The 22,704-nt window shown below is 47.6% G+C and overlaps 1 protein-coding gene across 3 annotated transcripts in view; it reads left to right on the top strand.

Annotated features, from left to right (window-relative positions):
- znf236 (zinc finger protein 236) overlaps window positions 1–22,704 on the top strand; it is a 51,783-nt gene that overhangs the window by 28,134 nt on the left and 945 nt on the right. For 2 of the 3 annotated variants that reach the window (XM_079729204.1, XM_079729203.1), the window contains exons 20-31: window positions 291–627; window positions 1,958–2,061; window positions 3,480–4,001; window positions 5,353–5,498; window positions 5,981–6,215; window positions 6,767–6,949; window positions 8,617–8,775; window positions 11,243–11,400; window positions 11,679–11,813; window positions 12,004–12,204; window positions 18,703–18,832; window positions 20,873–21,046. In XM_079729204.1, coding sequence (XP_079585330.1) covers window positions 291–627; window positions 1,958–2,061; window positions 3,480–4,001; window positions 5,353–5,498; window positions 5,981–6,215; window positions 6,767–6,949; window positions 8,617–8,775; window positions 11,243–11,400; window positions 11,679–11,813; window positions 12,004–12,204; window positions 18,703–18,832; window positions 20,873–21,046 — 2,484 coding nt within the window. The remainder of the gene's footprint in view (window positions 1–290; window positions 628–1,957; window positions 2,062–3,479; window positions 4,002–5,352; window positions 5,499–5,980; window positions 6,216–6,766; window positions 6,950–8,616; window positions 8,776–11,242; window positions 11,401–11,678; window positions 11,814–12,003; window positions 12,205–18,702; window positions 18,833–20,872; window positions 21,047–22,704) is intronic. The other variant, XM_079729205.1, reaches the window with a different exon arrangement.

Genomic DNA, 22,704 nt, shown 5'->3' with positions numbered 1-22,704 from the left:
TTTCCAAAAATGCCTCATTGACGCTCCCTTAGGGCACCCTCGGGGTGTTTGTGATCCCGACAAACGGTTGTGTTCGGCCAGAAACCCGTCCAAACGGCCAGACGCATATGCCAAGCAAATGGAATACGAACTGGCAGATTCATCTGCTTCCTCGGCTAATTTGTGCATTCATGTGAATCACATTTCCACATTTCTAGTTGTTGAATAACCAACTGCTTCGGGTCTGAAACCGAAGCAGTTTCAGACCCTTTTGCTAACTTGTATGCGCCAACGCTATCAAACACCCCCAGTCGTAGATCTGGACGGAGCCAACATGGCGGTGGAGGAAGAGGAAGAGGAGGAGGAGGACGACGAGGATGACGACGAAGACGAAGAGAGTCGGGGGACCCTAGGCAAGCGGCGGGGCGCCAACATCATCACCTTCACGGAGGAGCAGGCGGCGGCGCTGGCCAACGACCCCGGCGACACGGCCACCGTGTCGGAGCGAGTGCTGTCGCAGTCGGCGGCGGAGCGTGACCGCATCAGCGAGATCAAGGACAAGGATGTGGAGCTGGAGGCGGAGCCTAAATTCGCCAACTGCTGCAACTTCTGCCCCAAGAGCTTCAAGAAGCCCAGCGACCTCGTCAGGTAAAGTTCACGTTTAGAATTATTTTTTTTCTTTGCGTTTGAATTATGTTCACACACTTGTTAGTCTTCATTCGAACATTGAAGTTTTCCACCTGGTTAGTATTTTTATCATTTTGTTGAACTGTTTTTGTCCTTTTTAACATGACTGGGTGATCGAACCATCTTAGCAGCCTCTCCTGGCCTCACCAAAACATCTTGCAAATCATGTTATATATAAAATAAGATAATCTTACTACTATAATAGCAGGCCTGTCGCACCAGTTACTCAAGTGCGCATGTGCCAAGCGCGAACGCAAATATATATACACCGCAAGCAAGCACATGCGCACGAACATACACGAAAACGCACACACATGCGCACACACTACACACACACAAACACAAGCACGCGCACACACCGCACGTCAACACAAAGGCAGTGACACATACACGGAAGAGCGCACGCACGCACGCACGCACGCACGCACAGGTAAAGACGTTTAACGGCTCCGCCATCGGCACACGCGCAGGTAAGAACGTACACACCGAAGCGACACTTGTCCAGGTAAGAAGTTGTTTTTAAATACGTCGACAAACTCTGCCAGGTAACACGTTCTGTCTTTAGACTGTAGAAATTGCGATAAAATAAGGGAAGAGACAATTTCTCACCTCGACAAGCAACGGCGTTCATTTGTTCATATAAAAAACGTTAAATTTAAACATCGCACCGACTGGCATATCAACACAGAAATCACGTGATTCTTAAAGAGACAGTGTCCCTATAACACAGAACGAAAGACATTTTTTATTTACTCTCTGTGATATGTTATGATTATTTTTCATTGTTCAATCCTGTTGTCCGTCACTTTAATAATAAATGGTTTATTTGCTGTAATTAATCGTTGATTTAAAAATTCTCCATCTAGCCCTTTCTTTCTTTGTTCCTCAAGCTCATGAATTAGCGAACAGCGGTTTAAAATGATTGGGGCAATTTTCACCTAGTTCTCTCAGCCCACGTCTTTCCATTTCCAGAGACAAATGTGTTAATATGGCCAGTGCGTTGCCACTTTTAATTTCCCAGCCGCCCGAATTTGTTTCCAAGAATTTGCAAGACTAACTGCAGTGGGGCGGTGATGGCAAGAGACGTTCCTGTGTGTGTGTGTGTGTGTGTGTGTGTGCGTGTGCGTGTGCGTGTGTGTGTGTGTGTGGCTTACTCCGCCTGAATTATATTTGGTTTTCATTATATTTTGTCTCCCAGTGAGCAAATATGACAAGGCACTTTTTCTTGTATTTAATGACCTCCCACTCCCCTGTCTCTTACCTGCTCTCTCTCTGCCTCTCTGTCTTTTAGGCACATTCGCATCCACACGGGGGAAAGGCCGTACAAATGTGACGAGTGCGGAAAGAGTTTCACCGTCAAGTCCACTCTGGACTGCCACGTGAAGACACACACAGGTCAGCCGCTGAGCTCTCCAACCACTCCGTGCAACTCAAAATCCAATCAACATCCCTGACCCTCTCTCTGTTCAGGGTCAGGGACAAATTCCGAATTCAGCTCCCGTCTGTGTTGGGGTCGTCACGTCTAGAGGAGAGCGTGCAGAGACCTGCTGTATTGGATTGTTATTATTATTTTGTTTTTGTCACTCCTCTCTCTGTCTCTCCTCGCTCCGTCTCTCCTCGCTCCGTCTCTCCTGGCTCCGTCTCTCCTCGCTCTGTCTCTCCTCGCTCTGTCTCTCCTCTCTCTGTTCCTCCTCTCTGTGTCTCTCCGTCTCTCCTCTCTCTGTCTCTCCTCTCTCTGTCTCTCCTCTCTCTGTCCCTCCTCTCTCTGTTTCTCCTCTCTCTGTCTACCCTCTCTCTCTCCTCTCTCTGTTCCTCCTCTCTGTGGCAACAACAGGAAGAGGCTTTCCTTTTTGATTTAGAAATTGCTGTATATCGATAAGATAGGAATCCAGACACGCCAGTCAACCTTTGACCGATAGTGCTGTCTAGCAGATTGGTCACAGATACCGTGTCACAGATACCATAAATGCTGAAAATGCAGCACAATTTAGAAAATGCTACGGCTTGCGCTGGTAAAATAACAACTCTTTACACTAGCAAATTCTTAAGTTGTGTTTACTCTGTTTAGAGATGCGAAAATGCCGCTTACACGTGTTTAGCCTCCAATACAGTCCTGGAAAGTAGGGAACATGAGGGCATCTTTGGCATGGTGGTTTCTTAACACATTCATCAGCTTTTCACTTCCCCTTGTACTAAGTCATTACGTTCATGTCATTAGTTGTGTGATTACGTAAATGCAATTCCACTTCCAGACGTCTGGGCAGGGAGACCCAGGAGAAGGGAATAGAGTGGAATGGAACGGTGGTCTTAAATGGAAATTCTCCTCTTACCAGAACCAATTTGTCAATGGACCCACTACGCTCTTCTGCCCTCAAAATTAATTAACTTTTTAACGTGAACGGTTGGATGTAATGTCAAGTTAAAAGATCATCTCATCAAGCAGATCTCTTATTATATAGTCTTCCTAGGTCTATTTCAAGTCTGCGGTTGAAAAGCAGTATATTTGTCAGCTGAGTGCCTCTAAAGCCTGTTTCTCTTTGGGTTTGTCTGCTGAGTCCTGCCTCTGAAGCCTGTTTCTCTTTGAGTTTGTCTGCTGAGTCCTGCCTCTGAAGCCTGTTTCTCTTTGAGTTTGTCTGCTGAGTCCTGCCTCTAAAGCCTGTTTCTCTTTGAGTTTGTCTGCTGAGTCCTGCCTCTGAAGCCTGTTTCTGCGTATATTTTCTCCACTGAGACCTGCCTCTAAAGCCTGTTTCTCTGTATTGGTCCACTGGGGTTTGCCTCCAAAGCCTGTTTCTCTGTGTGTTTCTCCGCTGAAGGTCAAAAGCTGTTCAGTTGCCACATGTGCAACACCTCCTTCTCGACCAAGGGCAGCCTGAAGGTCCACATGAGGCTGCACACGGGCTCCAAGCCCTTCAAGTGCCCCTTCTGCGAGCTCCGCTTCCGCACCTCCGGACACCGCAAGACCCACATCCAGTGCCACTACCGGCCCAACGTGGAGATCCGCCGGTCCAAGAGGAACGCCGCGGCCGCCTCCTCCTCTTCCTCCTCCTCCTCCAACTCCACCACCTCCACCTCCTCCATCGGGGGACACGCCAACCACCAGGGACAGGACGCGGACGGGGGCCAGGGCTCAGGAGCCGGCCGGCACCTCCACCTTCACCAGCACCACCACCAGCAGCTGGGCACAGAGGGCCTCCAGTCGGTGGGGCTCCTGCACGCCTCCAGCTCGGACCCCAACATCTACCTCCCGGGGAACCATGTGCTCACGGGCCAGTTCGACCCCAGCCTGCTGCAGCAGGGGCTGGTGGGACAGGCCATCCTGCCGGCCTCCATGTCGGGTAGGCTCCAGATCCGGGCCACAGTCCCAGAGTGTGGTCTGTTTGTGTTGACCAAGTGAGATCCCCATGCAAGGCGTTTGTTGCGGGGTAATATGAGATCAGAAAAGTGTGTACAGAATATAACATAATGCAACATAATATAATAAGGATGACAAATTGGTCCGAAATGAGAAACCAAACACGCACACGCACACACACAGTACATTTCCTGAGCGTAATTGAAAGGACAGCAGATAGATTTCTATTAGCACTGGGAAGTGGGGGTGTATCAGCGGGACCAGCAGGGCATCAAGCCTTTTCGGTCTGGTTAGATTGATGGGGTTGTTAACCGTTGAAACATTTTGGGACTAAAGGAGTTAGCTCCTTAAGCTTATGCAGATGTGGGAGTGGACCTGTCTGTGAGGGTCTCATATACTTCCATAGTTTTTGTCCTGGCTGAGGATGCACCCATCGATCTGCCATCCGTATATAGAAGTGCGAACCCGAAACATGCTGTGCGTGTAGCTTTGTGTGATTGCTAAGCGGTGGGGTTTCCAAAGTTAGCGCAGCGGGAAAGGAGATAATCAAGCAGCAGCCGGCGCTGAATGTGTTCGTGACGGATAAACGCATGAATGTCGAAAACAGCAGCCGTGAAATACATTTTGCACTCTGGGGCACGAAGAGGAAGATGGGGGAGAGGGGGGCGGGGCAGGGGAAATAAGATGGAGAACAAAATGAGGGGGTACAGGGGAGGACTCAAAGAGTAGGAAATTGAATATCATTTTCAAAAGCTCTTTTGTCACTCTTGCCAGGACTCCTGATATGTTATTTTATAACTGCCAGGGGGAGACAGCATAGAGTCTGGCCCTCGGTGTGTGTGTGTGTGTCTGCAATGCATGCATGGTCCTGAGTGATTATGTGTGTGTCTGTGTGTGTGATTGTCCTTAAAGTGGTGAATGAGGCTCCTTTTGGTCGCAGGGCTGTAAGGATCCCTGGGTCGGGCGGTAGTGACCTCATAGAAATATTACTTGCATCACTATTGTAGACTATAGTCTCTGTCCACTTAGTCTCTCTCTCTCTTTCTCTCTTTCTCGTTCTTTAGGTCTCTCTCTTTCACCCTGTCACTTTCATTAAATTTAATTTCATTTAATTTCATCAACATTCTTATTTTTTTAAAAACAAAATGGAAACCAAGCCATTTCATGGAAAATGTTGTTAAAGTGTTGAGACATCATTAGGTATAAACACTGTGGCACGGCATACTGTTATATCACTGGGGATCCCTGGTTGACAATGGTTGTGTGTGTGCGACTGCGTGGGTCTGTGTGCATTTGTATGTGTGTGTGCCTGCATGCGCGTGTGTGTTTCGCAGGGGGCGACCTGACCGTGTCCTTGACCGACGGCCTGGCCACCCTGGAGGGCATCCACCTGCAGCTGACCCCCACCAACCTGGTGTGTCCCAACGTCCAGATCTCGGGCATGGACGCCGGCACCACCATCAACAACATCACGCTGCAGGTGGGCAGCACCGGACCCCACAACTCCCCCGACCCCCAAAAGGAAAACTTTTAAAAAACGTACAGTTTCAGTCTTCCCTCCTGAAGCGCTGTGCCACATCCAGAAGAGTGTTATTAAAGCAGTTTAAAAAGTTTGGTATTGGAGAAGTTCCAGCCCTCCCTTGAAGCAATCTGTCAGAGATCTCTCCGTCTGCTGCGGTTGAGGGGGGGGGCAGCCGTATTCATAGTTATTGCTCACCAGGAGGCTGCCACCGATTTCCAATCCAGATGCCACGAGAAGTGAACTTTATCTAATGCCATAAAGAGAAGGCATTGATTTGGTTTCACAAGTTTCTCAACTGTTGCTCAACAATCCATTCTCTCTCTCTCTCTCTCTCTCTCTCTCTCTCTCTCTCTCTCTCTCTCTCTCTCTCTCTCTCTCTCTCTCTCTCTCTCTCTCTCTCTCTCTCTCTCTCTCTCTCTCTCTCTCTCTCTCTCTCTCAGATCGACCCCGCCCTACTCCAACAGACCCTGCAGCAAGGGGGTCTCCTCTCCCACTCGCTGGGGGCTGACGGGAGCCTCATCTCCCACTCCGGGGGTCACCTGATGACTTCAGGCACCGACCACGGGGGGCCCACCAACGTGGTCCTCCACCCGCTGACCAGCCTGGCCCTGCAGCCCACCACCATCAGCCCGGCGCAGGTCACCATGGCTGGCCTGGGAGACCCAGACGCCCCTGGTAGGTCATGGCCCAAAGAGGAGCACTGGAACCAATTGAATATGCACAAAATAAAATTGTGATTGAAAGAGTAAAGGTTAACATTTGTGAAGAGTACAAAGAGGAGCACTGGTAGTGCCCCTCTTTGTACTCCGTCCTTTACAAATATAAATCTATATTTTTTCAATCACAATTTTCTTTTGTGGCGAATAATATTCAATGCCAATAAAAGCATCTATTTTTGGAGCTCAATGTAATACCACAGTGAGAAACCCTGCTAGACGAGACAGGATTGTTCTGTATTCTTAAGCAAGAGTGCTTATCCTCAGCCAGATCAGAAGCACTGCCACCCACGGCAACACAGCCCAGGGTGTCTGTGGGTGATGTTCCCTTCGCGGTCTACCTACTTTGAAACACATGGAGAACAAAGAAGCAAAGACGCCCAAAGCTTGTCAGATCGAAGTTATTGCGAGACTGGAGAATGAAAGCCGTCGTTCAAAGAAGAGACAACAAAGAGATGAAACGCGGCATGACCGCCACAATTCAACAATTCACAATTCCCCCCCCCCAAGGCTCCCAGGATCTCAGCCACGTGATCGGAGCATCGGGGCTGATGGGTGGCGTCGGTGGAGGCGGGCACGAGATCACCCTGACCATCAACAACTCCAGCCTGACCCAGGCTCTAGCCCAGGCCCAGCATCAGGGCCAGGCCGTGGGGCCAGCCAACACCCAGGAGATCACGCTCACCATATCAGGTAAAACTGCCTTGACAACCGATACCACCCCTACGTACACACACCACCACGACGGTGGCGTCAACAGCGCGAGACAAAAGCCAGCATGTCGAGAGCCGTGGACGCAGGTCATGGTCAATGGTAAATGGACTGCATTTATGTAGAGCTTTTGTATTAACCATTTGCCGCCCAAAGCGCTTCACAATATCATGTCATTCAACCATTCATGCACACATTCACACTCCGACAGCGGCGTCAGACATGCAAGGCGATAGCCTGCTCGTCCGGAGCAGTTTAGGGTTAGGTGCCTTGCTCAGGGACACCTCGACACTCAGCTAGGAGGAGCCAGGGATCAAACTAGCAACCTTGCGGTTACCAGCCAACCCCCTCTACTTGCTGAGCTACATGCCGTCATGCTCGCGAACGCCCTTTAAGGCAAGAGCAGCATGCATCGTGCCGCAGGGGCCCTGTAATTTATGGTCGAGGCAGGATCGTGCAGTTCATTCATGGCGAATGTATATTAAGATTTAGGCATCTTGTTCAGAGACACTTCAGCGCTTGGCTAGGAGGGGGAGCCGGGGAGCGATCCAGCAACCTTCTGCTCGCCAGACAACCCGCTCCACTCACTTGAGCCTCCCGCCAGGTCCCTGAGGTAGGGGGTGAGATAGACCACTAACCAGGCACTTCAGCCGGCCCTATAATCCCCACCAGCTCCTCAGTCACAGATGGATGCCAAACATGAAACCGCACAGTGCATCTTTCTCGTTTAAATCTTTTTCTCCTCCACATATTTTTGACTTCCAACTGCCAATTTGATCTGTGTTTATATACTTTTCGCCGTGTACTTTAACACCCTTGGCTGCATGGGAGTTTTACTGTGGGTTTGTCTAAGAATTGAGCTCAGGGGGGAAGTCAAGGCCAATATTTAGATGATTTGGTTTATAAAGATGGAATACATACGTATGTATGTAATATTGTCACAGTAAGGTTTAAAACTACTTTTGGTGTTATTTTGGAGTTTTAAATAAAGAGACATCTTTGAAGAGAGCAGAAGCGAGCAAGATTTTGAAACTATTGACATAAACAGATAAGCGTGCCCTCCCTTTCAGTTTTTTCAGCCGTTGAGAAGTGTTCCATTTAACGCAACTTTGATTGAATGGAAGGCCAGAAACAAATCAGGGATGATGATGCCCTGATTGGTCATGAATGAGCAGAGTGCAGTCTCAAACCTCGATTGCCAAGGGCAGTCTGCTCAAAATAGATATTATAACAGAGCATTGTAATCACTTATAGCTGACAAATGCTATGGTTATTCTAAAAACGTACTCTCCATAACCTGTTACAAATATTTGTAACATTTAGAATAAAACATTAAGACAACTACAAAAATCGATGGCATTGCCTTACTTACCATTTGCTGTTTGAAGTCAACAGGCTTCAACAGTTCTCGTTACCATCATAGAGCGATAGCGGCGAGAGACAGTGTAAAAATATACACCAGTATACTTTATTGATTTTCTTGGCTATACATACATGTCAGAAAAAATGATAAATGCTGTATTAATTTACATTTGATGAACACTTGAATGGCGGGCAATTGCTTAAGATCTAAGAAACATGCATTGTATGTTTGAACAGTGAAGTTTGAACATGAATTAACCCAAGTTTTTCACCATGTTGGTTGGTAGGTCAGGACCTGCTCCCCCAGCACAGCGCCTCAGGTGGACAGGAAATGAACAGCGGGATCAGGCTGACATCCCCATTGAACTCCCAGACCACCAGCGCCACACTCACCATCCCCAGCGACCAGCTGCTGCCTCAGTGCCCCAACAACACCGGCCTGACAGGTAGGTAACAGCCATCACCACCTGTTTTTGAGGCTGATGTGGAAGAGACTAGTATGTAGTTCCTCTGACCTATAGCTGGTTCATGATAGAGACTAGTATGTAGTTCCTCTGACCTATAGGTGGTTCATGATAGAGACTAGTATGTAGTTCCTCTGACCTATAGTTGGTTTATGATAGAGACTAGTATGTAGTTCCTCTGACCTATAGGTGGTTCATGATAGAGACTAGCATGTAGTTCCTCCTCTAGCCTGCAGATGGTTCATGTTAGTGAAAATAATTTAGATCCAACAACGGCTTCTAGGCGGTTTACAGTAGAGACTTGCATAAATATCCTCTAAAGGCCTGCAGGAGGTTCACGGAAGAGACTAGCATGTAGTTCCTCTAACGGCCTGTGGTTAGTTTCGCTGGAGTTGAATGGAGAAAGAGTGACCCAACACCATTCCAGGTCAAAGGGTGGAAATGCTGGCCAGCCCTTATCTCTCTCTTTGTGTACACGAATGAGCCACGCTGAGCCAGCCTTCCTACTCAATGGGAGGTGCTCAATCTTACACGTTTTCACAATTTTCATACATTGTTATGGTAAATATGGAACTGTTTTCGTGACTTTTTACAGAAATCTCAAACAATCCAACCTCTTTGTTGAAGGATCAGCTACATCCCCAACAAACCAAATGTAGAGCATTTGTCTGAGAATCGCCCATTTTCAAACTTTGTAAAATATGAATACAGTAAATGGATACATAGAACCTGACTGCATTGTATGAAATATAACTACTTTATGGTGAATATAAGGCCAGCCCATTTCCAAACTTTGTAAAATATGAATACAGTCAATGGATACAAACAACATGACTGAATTGTATGGAATGAATTAATGATTAATTTATAATATTATTATCAGGTTTCTTAAAAATATATAAGCCTACACACATCGATACATATTTTAGGACCCGAATCAACGTTTTAATCAAAATATTTAGTTTGTAGTATTTGTTTGTTCCCTGTGTCAATGTGATGTTTATTCTTATTGTAAGCCTTCTGTGCTAACTGGGTTCAGGGTTTTTAGTTTGCAGGTTTTACATGCTGCAATTTGCTAGTTAATGTTGCACTGACAGAAATGCGTGTATATCTTCAAGATAAGAAGCAATGATGGAGTATGGTTTGGACTAGTTAGGGAAAAGGAGCTTCAATGGTTAATACCAGACTGTATGGATAATTCACACTCAATACTGATTTAACCCAACATATAATCAAATGTGATAGTTTTGGCTGTGATAGGCTCTGCACGTACCAATAAGCACAGCCAGAGAAACAGAGACAGCTACACTGTTGTCAGTCCTCTACCTCTATGAAGGTTACTAACCTTTGGATTACAAATAATTAGTTAAGACCCATGCTCATTAATGTATCATGGTGTTCTGTGTACAGAATACATGTTTAGACTGATTTGACTGCATGCTGATGGATTGCGAATGTAAGTTGTGGGATCTCCAAGGTAGGGCTGTGCGTCATCGGCAAGCAGGTAACGACATGGCTTATCACCGATAGGTCCTGAGGCTGGGCGCAGCCGAGGCACAGGGTTACGCAAGGAATGACATTCCTCTCGTCAGACATTTCCCTAAGGATGCGGACAGAAATATACAATGCTTATTCATGAGTCACTGTGTGTGCGCCTTAATCGCGACTCGAGTCCCAAGCAGCAAACTGAAATCCCCGTCTCTGATACATTCTCATGTACGTGTGCACATGCATCTTACGCAAATGTTGAAAAGTGTATCAAATCATCAATATGCATCGGCGTGTGTATTTCCCATGCGTTATATGCTAATGTTCACATCTGTGTCATGTACTCAATCTATGTTTACACTGGGCGCATCTGTGTACTTGTTAGCGTTTCTCCAGTCTTCCTGTCGCTGTCTTCAGAGGCAGGCGTCTCTTTGTAAGCTTTGTGACGTGCTTGATGTGTATGAATAGAGCACTGCCTCTCCTTCTCTTCCACTGTGTGGAGGGCTCTGTGATCAGCCGGTAACAGGCTTTGCGTCACCGAGACGCGAGCGAGATCCGTGGCGTCAAGAGCTTGGCGCCTTTGAAAACTGCTTGTCTGATTGTCTCTCTTGGAAAGGCTGAGGAATAATCAAATCCCCCCCCCATCCTCATCTATCATCTCTTCATTACCGCCAGCACTGAGCTCGAGAAGTAGGGGTGTTGATTAAGTTATTTAAATCGATGTGCCTGATGAGAATTGAGTTGTGTGCTCATCAGGTGTAAACCAGGAACACGTGTTGCATTGATTTGGCTTTGAAATGTAATATTTTGAGGCTTTTCAAATAGACAATCCATCTTTGCCTGTGTTTTCATATTTGTTCGCCTCAGTTATCTGTATCTGTTTACAGTATTTCAATCTGTGTCTGTCTCTCTTCTCCCCCTCTCTCTGGCTCTCTCACTCTCTCTCTCTCTCCTCCCCCAGTAACCAGCCTTCCGTCGAGCACCAGCCTATCACACACCGCCGTGTCACAGAGCCTGGTGATGTCACAGGGAGGCGTGGCCGCCGACGGCAGCGTGACTCTGACCCTGGCCGAGGCGCAGGGCATGTTGGAGGGGGTGACGCTCAACCTCAACTCTCAAGTATGTGGCCAGCATACCGCATCGTAGCATACCGCATCGTAGCGTGCTGTAGCGTATCGCAGCGCAGCGTGAGCTAGCCCACAGAGGTTTCGCGCCCCAAACTCACTTCTTGTGAGAAGTTCAAGCACAAATGTGGGGACCAACATTTAAAAAAATTGACTGAATGATGTTTGTTGTAACATTGAGAGTTCTGGGGGGAAAACGGGAGTAATTCAAGGTAATATTATCGTGATGTCCCACCCAGCTCCCAAACAGGATTTTTTTCACCTTCATTCTAGGGCCAGACGTTTCCAGGGGTGCTGACCGATGCGGGCCTGCAGGGGCAGTCAGCCGGCTCGGTGCAGCCGGTCCTCCTGGTCTGCCATCAACCCCAGGGGGCCAACGGAGCGCAAGACAACGGATTCCACGTCAGTGTATGTCTAGTGTATTGTGTTGTGTGTTCATGATCTCTCTTGTAAAATAACCTCCCCTAGCTAACCCGTGAATGAGTCATTCTCTGTGGTCACACACACACACACACACACACACACACACACACACACACACACACACACACACACACAGCAGTCTATTCTGAGCGTGTGCGTGACGCCTGTGCCACAGCTTGTGGAGGACGGGCCGGCGGTCCAGGGGGCGAAGGAGGCCCAGGAGGAGTCGCAGCTGAGGAACCGGTGCTTCTACTGCAGCCAGGTGTGTCAGAACGCCAACGCACTGCGGCGCCACTGCAAGCAGAACCACGGCAAGGACCGCTGCCACGTGTGCCGGGTCTGCACCAAGGCCTTCAAGAGAGCCACGCACCTCAAGGTACATGCACACACACGTACTAAAAAGCAGGCATGCACGCACGCATGCACACACACACACACACCGAAACGCAGGGGAATACACACACATGCACACGGACATGCGCGCACACATACACACGCGCACACACACACGCAAGCACACACACACACACACACACACACACACACACACACACACACACACACACACACACACTCCTGAACACTGATATTTCACCAATTTAGGATGCACCTGGGATTAACACGCGCACACATGCGTACACACACCCACGCACGGGTGCGCATGTGTGAGTGTGGGACTTGCACATGTTGACTTTTTAAAACCATTCGCTGAACCTTTAGCTGAACTTCTCTTAAGACTAGTCGGGGAGACCTTTGCTCTCTATATTCTCTGTTGGATTTTCTCTGTTCCAATCTCCACCAGTGTAAGCAAGGTATTTTGTGCTGTGTGCACTCAGTTCCCTTGACCTTTTGATTGGGCTGTGCTGCAATAAAAGGCCATTGCTTCCTCCACTTCACCTGAAATTCAAGAGGCCAAAAAAACGAAGTGGAACCGTTTCGTTTCGTCAACCGGAACCCTTATCCGGCCTTCCACAGCAAAGATGAATGAATCAGCACCACACAATCGACGAGGAGGGTACCAGCTGATGCGAACAAACTATCTTTTTGCGTCGATGAAGCAAGGACGTTTCTTTGTTTCTTTCTCAAGTGGGCTTTTCGAGAGACCTCCCTCAAACTCCCACTCCCGAATAAAAAGAACAAGCCTTTACTCCAGAGAATTTGATTTCAGGGTCACTCGCCTTCTCCCTTCTATGACAAGCCTCTTGGACTAACACACAGTGTAATGCATCTAAGGGCTGCGGAGCTCTGCCCACAAGCAGTGGGACCCCCCCCCCCTCTCTCTCTTGTCTTAGTAGCACAAACATTGCCATTTCTCTCCCCTGGGTGTTGACCCCTCCGCCACCACCAGCACCGCCACTACCACAAGCACCACCTCTACCATCACCACCACCTCCATCACCACCACAGCCAGCCTGCATTGGCAGAATAAAATGCTCTGCTGGATCTGTAACGATGCTCTCTGCACAGGCTAATGGCCACTCTGGACCAGACGAAACCCACAGACTCCCAGAACTTCCATTCTCCTTTATGTACCCTCTCATGGGTGCTTCACACATGCCAGCATGAAGACATGTTTTTTCCTCAAGTGCGTCCGATTTTGGCCAAACTGTAACGACGAGGGGTTCTGTAGCCTGATAATAAAAACAGAATCATGTTATAAATCCTTTTCTGGTCCTCCACTACATTAAATCAGCCCGGCCAACTGACAATTCTGAGAGACATGTTTTATTTGCTCTGGCTTATGCATCTGTTCCACCGCCCGTTTGGACAGATATCCAGCCGACCTGGCAAGGGTCGAGCCAATCACAGCCTTTTGTCTTGTGTGAGGTTTGACACAATGAATAGATGATCAAGATTGCTGCCACTGATTTGGAGCGGTCATTTGAATCCACTATCGCCACAGTGCTTAACGAACTGGACGGTATTGGTTCTCGTAAAGAAGATCAAACAATTGCACATAGAGCTTTTGTTGATCAGAAAGATGTGTTTGCCATACTTCAAACAGGATCGGTTAAAAGTTCAACTTACCAAAGCAGCCCCGGTTGATAACGCCTCATAACGGAAGATCGGAAAATCCACCTTAGTCGAAGAGATGGATTGCGGCCTTCATCTTTAATCGCATTTTTAAAAGCACATCCAGTGTTGGGAAAGATGAGGCCAGTTCCCTTTGGTAACCCAATTTGTTGCCTTTTGGATGGCCACATAGTATCATTTAATTATTGTTCCGAGGAGCTTTCACCTCTTTGTCTGATTTGGCAGGGGAACAAAGAATACTAATGACCAGGGTTTGGTGTGCCCATGCCTCGCAGCGTGAATAAAGCGGAGTAGTAAATGGCCTAATGGCAATAGATCTCTCACAGTAAGGGTTGGAGAAACCTTGAGGGTTATATTTTAAGGGCTGGTACACGCACGATCCCTTCATCACTGACAGCTGGGTAGATTAAGTCGATTTAGTTCCACTGCCAACTGAGAGAAATTGAATCTTACCCTGGTCATCACCCCCAGTCATGTCTTGTTGGTTTCCTCAAGCATGCACACGCATACGCACTCACATGCACACATACACATACACGCACAGACACAAACCCACACACACACACACACGGACACAAACCGCCCAACACACATGCATACACACAGACCCAGACACACACACACACAAACATGCACAGGTCAATGGTGAAACTATAAGACATGCGATCATTGAGGCATATAAGTGATTGTGGGAGTGGGGGATCAGTTCACGTGTCAGCTAAAGCCACCGTGTCATTAAAAAAGGGACTTATTGATTTGCTATAAACTTTCCGGTGTCTTATCCCTCCCTCTTGAGAAATCTGCAGCGTGAGCATCATCAAAAGCCCGGGGTGGGGGCCCTGGCTACACCTCACCTGTCAATCATCTCCATGTTTGCTCATATTTTCCTGCGGTGTGTTGCTGCGGGAATGGGTTTGTAGACGGCTTGGCAGTGGAGATGAGAGATAGGACAGGTGGGTCTGTGGCGAAGTGACAGGTCCTGCATGACGGCTTTATCCCAACCAGCCCCCCAGCTTGTAGGAATGTGTGGACCCTGCACAACAACACCCATAGAGACCGCATCAGAAAACACACATGCACGAGGATTCGCCCCGCTTTTTCCACATTGCCTTATGCTACAGCCTTATTCTATGTCATTTTTTGCCCTCATTCATTGGGGGACTCATTCCTCTCATTCACACAGTACCACATAATGTCTGACATCTATGGCAATAACAATGTCTTCTTATGCATGATTCTGGATCCCGTTTTACCCAAACTAGACTCTCCCCCAAGACCCCAGAGGGACTCCCACAGAGATGAGGTGTTGTTAGTGCTGCCAAAAGCTCCATGATTAATATGAGTATATATTATGAGTCTATTTGGTACCTAAAGCTCCATTATTATTCTCACTATTAACATTTGAATGAATGTGTTTGTCTCCATCAATATATATGGTGGTATTACATATCAAGTTTGTGCAGTTAGGGACTCCCAGCCTTTTGATGTGTGACTGCTCTGTATTCCTGCTGTCTGGTTATCATCTCAACATCACAACATCACATTGGGCCTCATCAGGCTGGCACTCTCTCTCCGTGTCCCTTGTTCGCCCCTATGTGTTTGTGTCCTACCTTGTCTGTTTTGTGTTTCGTATGGTAAGCTATCCCTATTTCAACAGCCTTCATTCCCGGACTACTTTACCCATTATTCTCTGTGGTTTAACATAAATTCTTCTGGAAATAAAATAGTTTATCTCTGGGCCGGAACATATGGGAAATTCATGCATGCTGAAAGAATGAGGGCACGCACACACACACACACACACACACACACACACACACACACACACACACACACACACACACACACACACACACACACACACAGACACTAAGATAAAAAAATACATATTAAAAGAAGGTTAGCAGCCTAGTTGTCCATGCCCGGATGCTAGGAAACCTCCTGCCTGAGGGAAGGAGGGTAAACAGTCCATGTGCTGGGTGGATGGAGTCCTCCATGATGGAGGCTGCTCTGTCCTTGCATCGGGTGATGTAGATGGTTGATAGAGATGGCAATCTTCAGCTGATGATTCGCTGGGCGGAGTTGACCACCCGCTGTAGTGCCTGCTTCTCTGCCGCTGTGCAGCTGCAATACCACACAGTGATACAGGAAGTGAGGATACTCTCCACCACACACCTATAGAAGGATTCAAGTATGGCCATGGACATGTCTGCCCCTTCAACGTCATTAGGATGTACAGCCGTTGATGGGCCTTCTTGATGATGTGCATGGTGTTATCCTGTGTTGGTAGGGTGCAGTTCTATTTGAATGTGTGAACCCTCCCCACAGCTGCGTTGTTGATGTAGAGGGGGGAGGGGTAGGGTCCTTCCTGCAGGAGTCCACAATCAACTCCTTCGTCTTCTTTGCTGTTCAGGATCAGGTTGTTTTCCCCGCACCACAGTTCCAGTCCGCTCACTTCCTGCCTGTAAGCCGTCTCATCCCCATTGCCGATAACACCTATCACGGCTGTGTCATCTGCAAACTTAACTATGACATTACTGTCGTAGTGTGCTCTGCAGTCGTGAGTAAGCAGTGTGTACAGTAGAGGGCTGAGCATGCAGCCCTGGGGACTGCCGGTGTTGAGGATGGTGGGTGAGGATGTAAGGTTATTAATCCTAACAGACTGAGGTATGTTGGTCAGGAAATCCAGTATCCAATTGCAAAGTGATGGAGCGAGACCGAGTGCTGACAGCTTGTTGATCAGTGTCTGTGGAATGATTGTATTGAAAGCAGAACTAAAATCAAGAAAAAGTAGTCTCACATATGAATTGCTAGGCTCCAGATGTGTGAAGGCTTGGTAGATAACGTCTGAATCTGCATCAGCAGTCGAACGGTGATGTTAATGGTGTTCTTGATATGTGTCATTACCACCCTCTCAAATGTTTTCATGACGATTGGGGTGAGAGCAACAGGTCTATAGTCATTAAGACAGGTGACCGTCTGGGCTTTTGGTTCCGGAATGACGGTGGATGTCTTAAGACATGTTGATACATTGGCCTGTGTCAGGGAGGTGTTAAGGCTGTCACACATCACCCCTGAGAGTTGGCATCCACAGTCGTTTAGGACCTGCCTAAACGACTGTGGATATCAACCTGGAACCTGGAATACCGTCAGGTCCAGCTGCCTATGGCTGCAATCCCAATGCCCGCACACAGCCTAACTTGCAGCGAGCACCGTCCGTTACTCACCAGCCAAAGTACTGCTTTATAAATGGAGAAAATGTAAAAAAAAAAAATCTCTTGCGCAAATAAGTGCAGTTGGAAGATATTGGCACGGCGACAGTGTACATTCTATAACGTGGAAGATACCATTTTCAGGAGCAAGATCAATATGGTATATTAAATCTGTATAGCGGGTTTCACTATCAAAGGGGACTAGAATTTCCCTTAAAATTGGGATGGCCAAGGTCACTTCTGTATTTTACTTTGTATTTGCAAATACATTTTTTCGTTGAACTCATTGAATCGTGGTCTTTCATGCAACATAGAAAAAATCATGTATAACTCAACGTTTGATAAAAATAAACTTGAAAATGATCAGAATTCCCCCTGAAAAAAGGCACTGGTGTAAAGGTGTGTTGCATAATTCTAGTACAAACACATTTCTTAACTTTATCATAAAGAGCCTCGAATCAGATGAGAACAACTGGGTGGAAAGCAGATATATCGGTTCTTGTTTTACTACCACATTAAATCCTGGTATCTTTCATTGCTAATGTGATTTGATTCGAGCTGAAGCACGACTCTCAGAGGGAACAGACAGGGGGATGTGAGCCATGCTGTGGGGTATTGGCTGTGTTGTTCTATGTGGAGTGCTGATGCTCATACCAAAGTGGAAATACCATACCAAACAAGGAGTCCTTTGAAGGAATCCCACTGATATGGACTTTGTAAGTTCATAAGTTCATAAATGAACTGAGACTTAGTGAGACACACATGACCTTTACCCTGTGTTTGGTGCAACAAAACACCTCCAGTGCTCTGTGAAATGAAAGGATGTGATTTTGAAGATTTTTTTAAGAACTGCTTAAGTGTTACAAATAATGACCTTTATTTAAAAAGGCTGAGGGAGGTCTCCCAACAATCATCACAAACGCTTTACAAAGCGTACAGGATCATTTCTGGTTTGGTTACAGATATCTATAGGAAGTGATGCACCCTTTTGGATATGCCACGCCCAGGGCCACACCCCCTATGGCTGATTGGCCTGAAAAGTGAACCACTTGTAACTTGGTTCGTAGCCAAACTACCCACCTAGTCTGGTGCAAATCCGTGCTCAATATTTAGAAAAATCCCTCACACAGACTAACAGACACAAAGACACGGACACAGAGGTGGACAGACACAGGGACAGAGAAAAACAGAGACGGGCAGACACACAGACACAGAGATGAACGACACACAGACAGATAGACACGGAGACGAAAGACAATCAAACGGCCAGAAAACATAACATCAGGTAAAAGTTTACGAAATTACAAAATAAACTGTACAAGACAGAGAAGAATGAAAGGATAAGGTGCAAAAGCGTTAAGAAACACAGTCCCTACCCGACCGTAGTTGATCGAAATTCATGAGTAATAGGTTTTCCTCTTTTCTCAAAGAGATCGAATTAGCTGGCAATACTTTTCTGTTCGTGGGTGTGAGTGGTTTTCAATTTGATCAGATGAAGCTTCAAATCTGGGGTTTTTAAAATAAAGCTCTAGCATAATAAAAGTAGAAAACTATCCGGATACTTTGTGATTGCACGGTGCGTGTGTCCGTGTGTGTGCTCACCCACCCTCTCCCCCCCCCCCCACCAGGAACACGAGCGAGTCCACCAGCCCGGGCCCTCGCCCAGCTCCCAGAAGCCCCGGGTCTTCAGCTGCACCTCGTGTGACAAGGCCTTCGCCAAGCGCTCCCAGCTGGAGAGACACAACCGCACGCACACAGGTAACGCCGCGGCACACAGCGTTGACACCGTGACACGCACAGGTAACACCGTGACACACACAGGTGACACTGTGTATCAAACACGCCGTGACACACACAGGTAACACCGTGACACACACAGGTAGCACTGTGACACACACCGGTGACACCATGACACACAGGTAGCACTGTGACACACACAGGAGACAGTGTGAATCACACATACCATGACACACAAAGGCAATGCAGTGACACACACAGGTGACGCTGCTACACACACACTCTTCACACACACGTCAGCTCTGGGTTCTGCAATGACGTGCATGAAGATTTCTGTTTTAAAAATATTGAAATTATTAAAAACATAGAGTACAGACTACATTAGAATACATTACGTCAAAAGTTTTTTTAAAATAGAGGCTTGTAAAAAGAATGGGCGATATGCACGTGGTTCCATCTGCGCTCGATTCCCACACATCACACAGAGGCGAGCAATCTTTCCATGTGTGTCCATGTGGATTAACCAACCATGAATGGGATCGCATCGATGGGGGCGCTAATTGATTGTGCTAATGATGATTCACCAATGAGGTGAGCATCTGTGAAGAACACAATCAAGCCCACTTGAGCATTTGAATAGTTGTTGTGGTGCATTAGATGCCAAGAAGACAAAACAAACTGCGGTTATATCTGTGTTTTTGCCCGGGGCTTTTGTGCGACGACAGCTTTAAAAACGTGCAACACAGGAACGCTCCCCAGTGTGACCGTGTCACTAAAAGCATAGCCGCGTGTTGTGAACAATCGGCGTAATCAAACTGTGTTTGAATCAATCAAACAGGGTTGATTACGTGTTTTCCGAGGGCTGCGAAATATGTATTTCGGTAAATACATGGAAATGCCCTTTTCCCTAAAGCACGGCGGAGACATTATGATAACGTGTCGGTAAATAATCTGTAATTCTAGTTAATTTGTCTGTGCATGTCGGTACTGGGGAGCCGCGGTCCAGGGGAAGACGATAACCTGCTGGCTCTGTATCGAGGGTTACACCAGGATACACTGAGGATACACTGCCTTTACGTAGGTTTTACAGGGGAAGCGAAACCAACAACGGTGTTTATTGTTTGTCTCAAAAGTGGTTGTATGTTTTTTAAAAGATCTTCAACTATGCAATGCAGGCCATTTTATCATTGTTAGTAAAACAAGGCTGTCATTAAGAGAAAATATTAAAAAAATGAACGGCGTCCGCCGACTAGTTTATGAGGGCCCTTCGAAGTGTTCATAAGGGGACAGCGCTGGCGAGGTGTTTGTGACTGTGTGGTGCATTTCGTACAGCACAGCGCTCATTATAACGCTCATACACAACCAAGGGGATGGCTTTAAAAAGTATCAGAGAGTTGGCCTGGGGCATAACCCTGGGGATCAAAGGTCCCCCGTCCTTCATAGAACTCTCAGCCCCTTTCTGTTCTTCTATTATATTTTTCAATCTAATAGTGTTTGAGTTGGAGCAGTTAAAAAGGGTTCACTTGTATTTTATGATGGTAAAGTAATCCATGGCTGGCAGTCAGTGGTTATTGGTTCTGGCTTGTTTGTTTGCTTTATCTCACCAACAGCGTTCCGCTGCACCTCTCCAGCTCAAGAGCGAGGAAGGGAGACGGGGGGAGAGAGTGCTCTAGAGCTGTTTTCTAAGTGGAACATTATCATAATTATAGTCTGTATTACTTTAGCACTGTCGCTTATTATAAGCTTTTATGGCTGGGTGTGTCCACCTGCTTGTGTGCGTGTGTGTGTGTCCTCCTGCGTGCGTGCGTGCATTTGTGCGTGCATGTGGTTGCATCACATCAGCTCATAACAACCAGAGTAACTGTTAGTAATGAGCTGATATGATGCAGCTGCTCAGCGATTGACTCTTCAGAGAATTCCACATCGGATCGACTGAACGCCACAGCGCCAAGCCCTCGAACGCCCGCCCTGATCCGTGGTGTGTGTGTGTGTGTGTGTGTTTGTATGCGTGCGTGTGCGTTCGCGTCTTTGTTCTTATGTCCCTACCCTCTCATCCTCCAGGCGAGCGGCCCTTCAAGTGTCCGCAGTGTGACAAGGCCTTCAACCAGAAGAGTGCCTTGCAGGTGCACATGGTGAAGCACACCGGCAACAAGCCCTTCAAGTGCGACGTGTGCAGCATCAGGTTCACGCAGAAGAGCAACATGAAGCACCACATGAAGAGGGCCCACGGCTACGGTGAGCACCAGACCCCCCCCCCCCCCCCAATCACACCCCCCTGCCCTCTTCGTGCTGGGGCTACTCCAGCGCCACAGGTGGAGCCGTCTGCAGAGACGTGCACACGTGTGGGGCCGGAGGGGGGAGAGGGCCCACCCTGGACGTCCATGACAGGAGCGTCGAGAGGGGTTGTTGTGTGGAAGTGTTTCACGCGAGCGAGTAAACAACTTTCTGGTACAACCTTGTACAAGGTCCCTTCCAGCACGCTGCCCTCCTTGTTTTCACTTGAAAAACCTTGAGGAACGTTTTGAATCAGATTGACTTGATGGAACGGAGGGCTCACGTGGTCTCGAGAGGCACACACACGTTCAGAGGTACATGCGAACACACGTTGCGCGTGCAGACGCAAAACACTGGCAGGCACCTTGGCATCTCGTTATTGTAACCCGCTCAGCTTTAGTGGGGCCTGTCTCTGCACTCAAATGAAAAAATGAAATGAAATCCCCCGTTGTTGGACATCGTGAATATTTCAGCAATAGCCAAACTCATTTAAAACGCATACAAGACAACAAACGCATAGACCCAACCCGGTATTTTCTCCAAAGAGGCTCCGGGCTGCCTTGTCACTTTCTCGAATTCATGCAATCGTTTCTCGTTCATCAGATTATTTCATGAAGCCGATCTAATGATCTTCCCGTCTGATTGACGACCACTTTCTGATTAAAGCGGAACGAGTAGCCCGAGGTTAGTTTGCATTTAAGACACACACACGCTCACACTCGCGCACACACCCAGACACACACCCAGACACACAACACACACACACACACACACACACACACACACACACACACACACACACACACACACACACACACACACCCTCCGGCAGTATGAGACAGTCCAATTATCGTCTCTGAAGACTGACCTTGAAGAGACTAGTCTATCTAGGAAGCTGCCTGCTCTCCCTACTCTCTCTCCACGTCCTCAAACGTTGTGTCCCATCTCAACGTATCAACGTCCCAACTTCTAGCTGAGAAGCATTCGGCCTCCTCAAGAACCTTTTCCCTCACGTCCGAAGGCGGTGGCGTCAAACAACCAGCAGCGGCGGAAAGGAGTAGATACCTTGTCGTCCATAACCTTTAATTTAAACGGGGTTCAGCATCAAGAGCACCACATGCGACCCTTGTTAAGGCGTAAAGTGTTAAGTGTTACATGCCCCGTTACATACGTTGTGCTTGACTCTGCCCTGAGCGCCGATCACTTGAACCGCCCGTCTATATCTGGCCGCTCTCAGCGGTGATTATGCCAACGACGAGGAATCATTTCTCGCCGTTGCCTAGTGTAGGAGACGGCCTCAGAAGCCACCGCGACGACAGCTAATGGGAAATAAGCGACATCATTACATCATTGGTAATAAAGGGAACATAAACGGATGCTTCAGACGGAGGGACTCGGAAAGCTCTTCATCCGGGCCAACTTTTCAAATGACTCCCCGAAGAGTATTGATAGCTGCATTGCTTAAAAGTTTGAATAATTGTCGACAATGTAATTGCTGAGTTTCCAGAAGACGGGGGCGGATGCGTGATGCTTATGAATAAATGACATCCGCTCTGGGTTTTATCTGGTATTGGAAACGAATAGTATTAGGATGCATACTCGCAATGCACTGATACGGT

Source organism: Pollachius pollachius (genome assembly GCF_949987615.1).
Source record: "Pollachius pollachius genome assembly, chromosome: 1".
Taxonomy (NCBI): domain Eukaryota; kingdom Metazoa; phylum Chordata; class Actinopteri; order Gadiformes; family Gadidae; genus Pollachius; species Pollachius pollachius.
The sequence above is the reverse complement of the archived record's forward strand: the minus strand, read 5'-3'. Positions and strand labels throughout refer to the sequence as shown.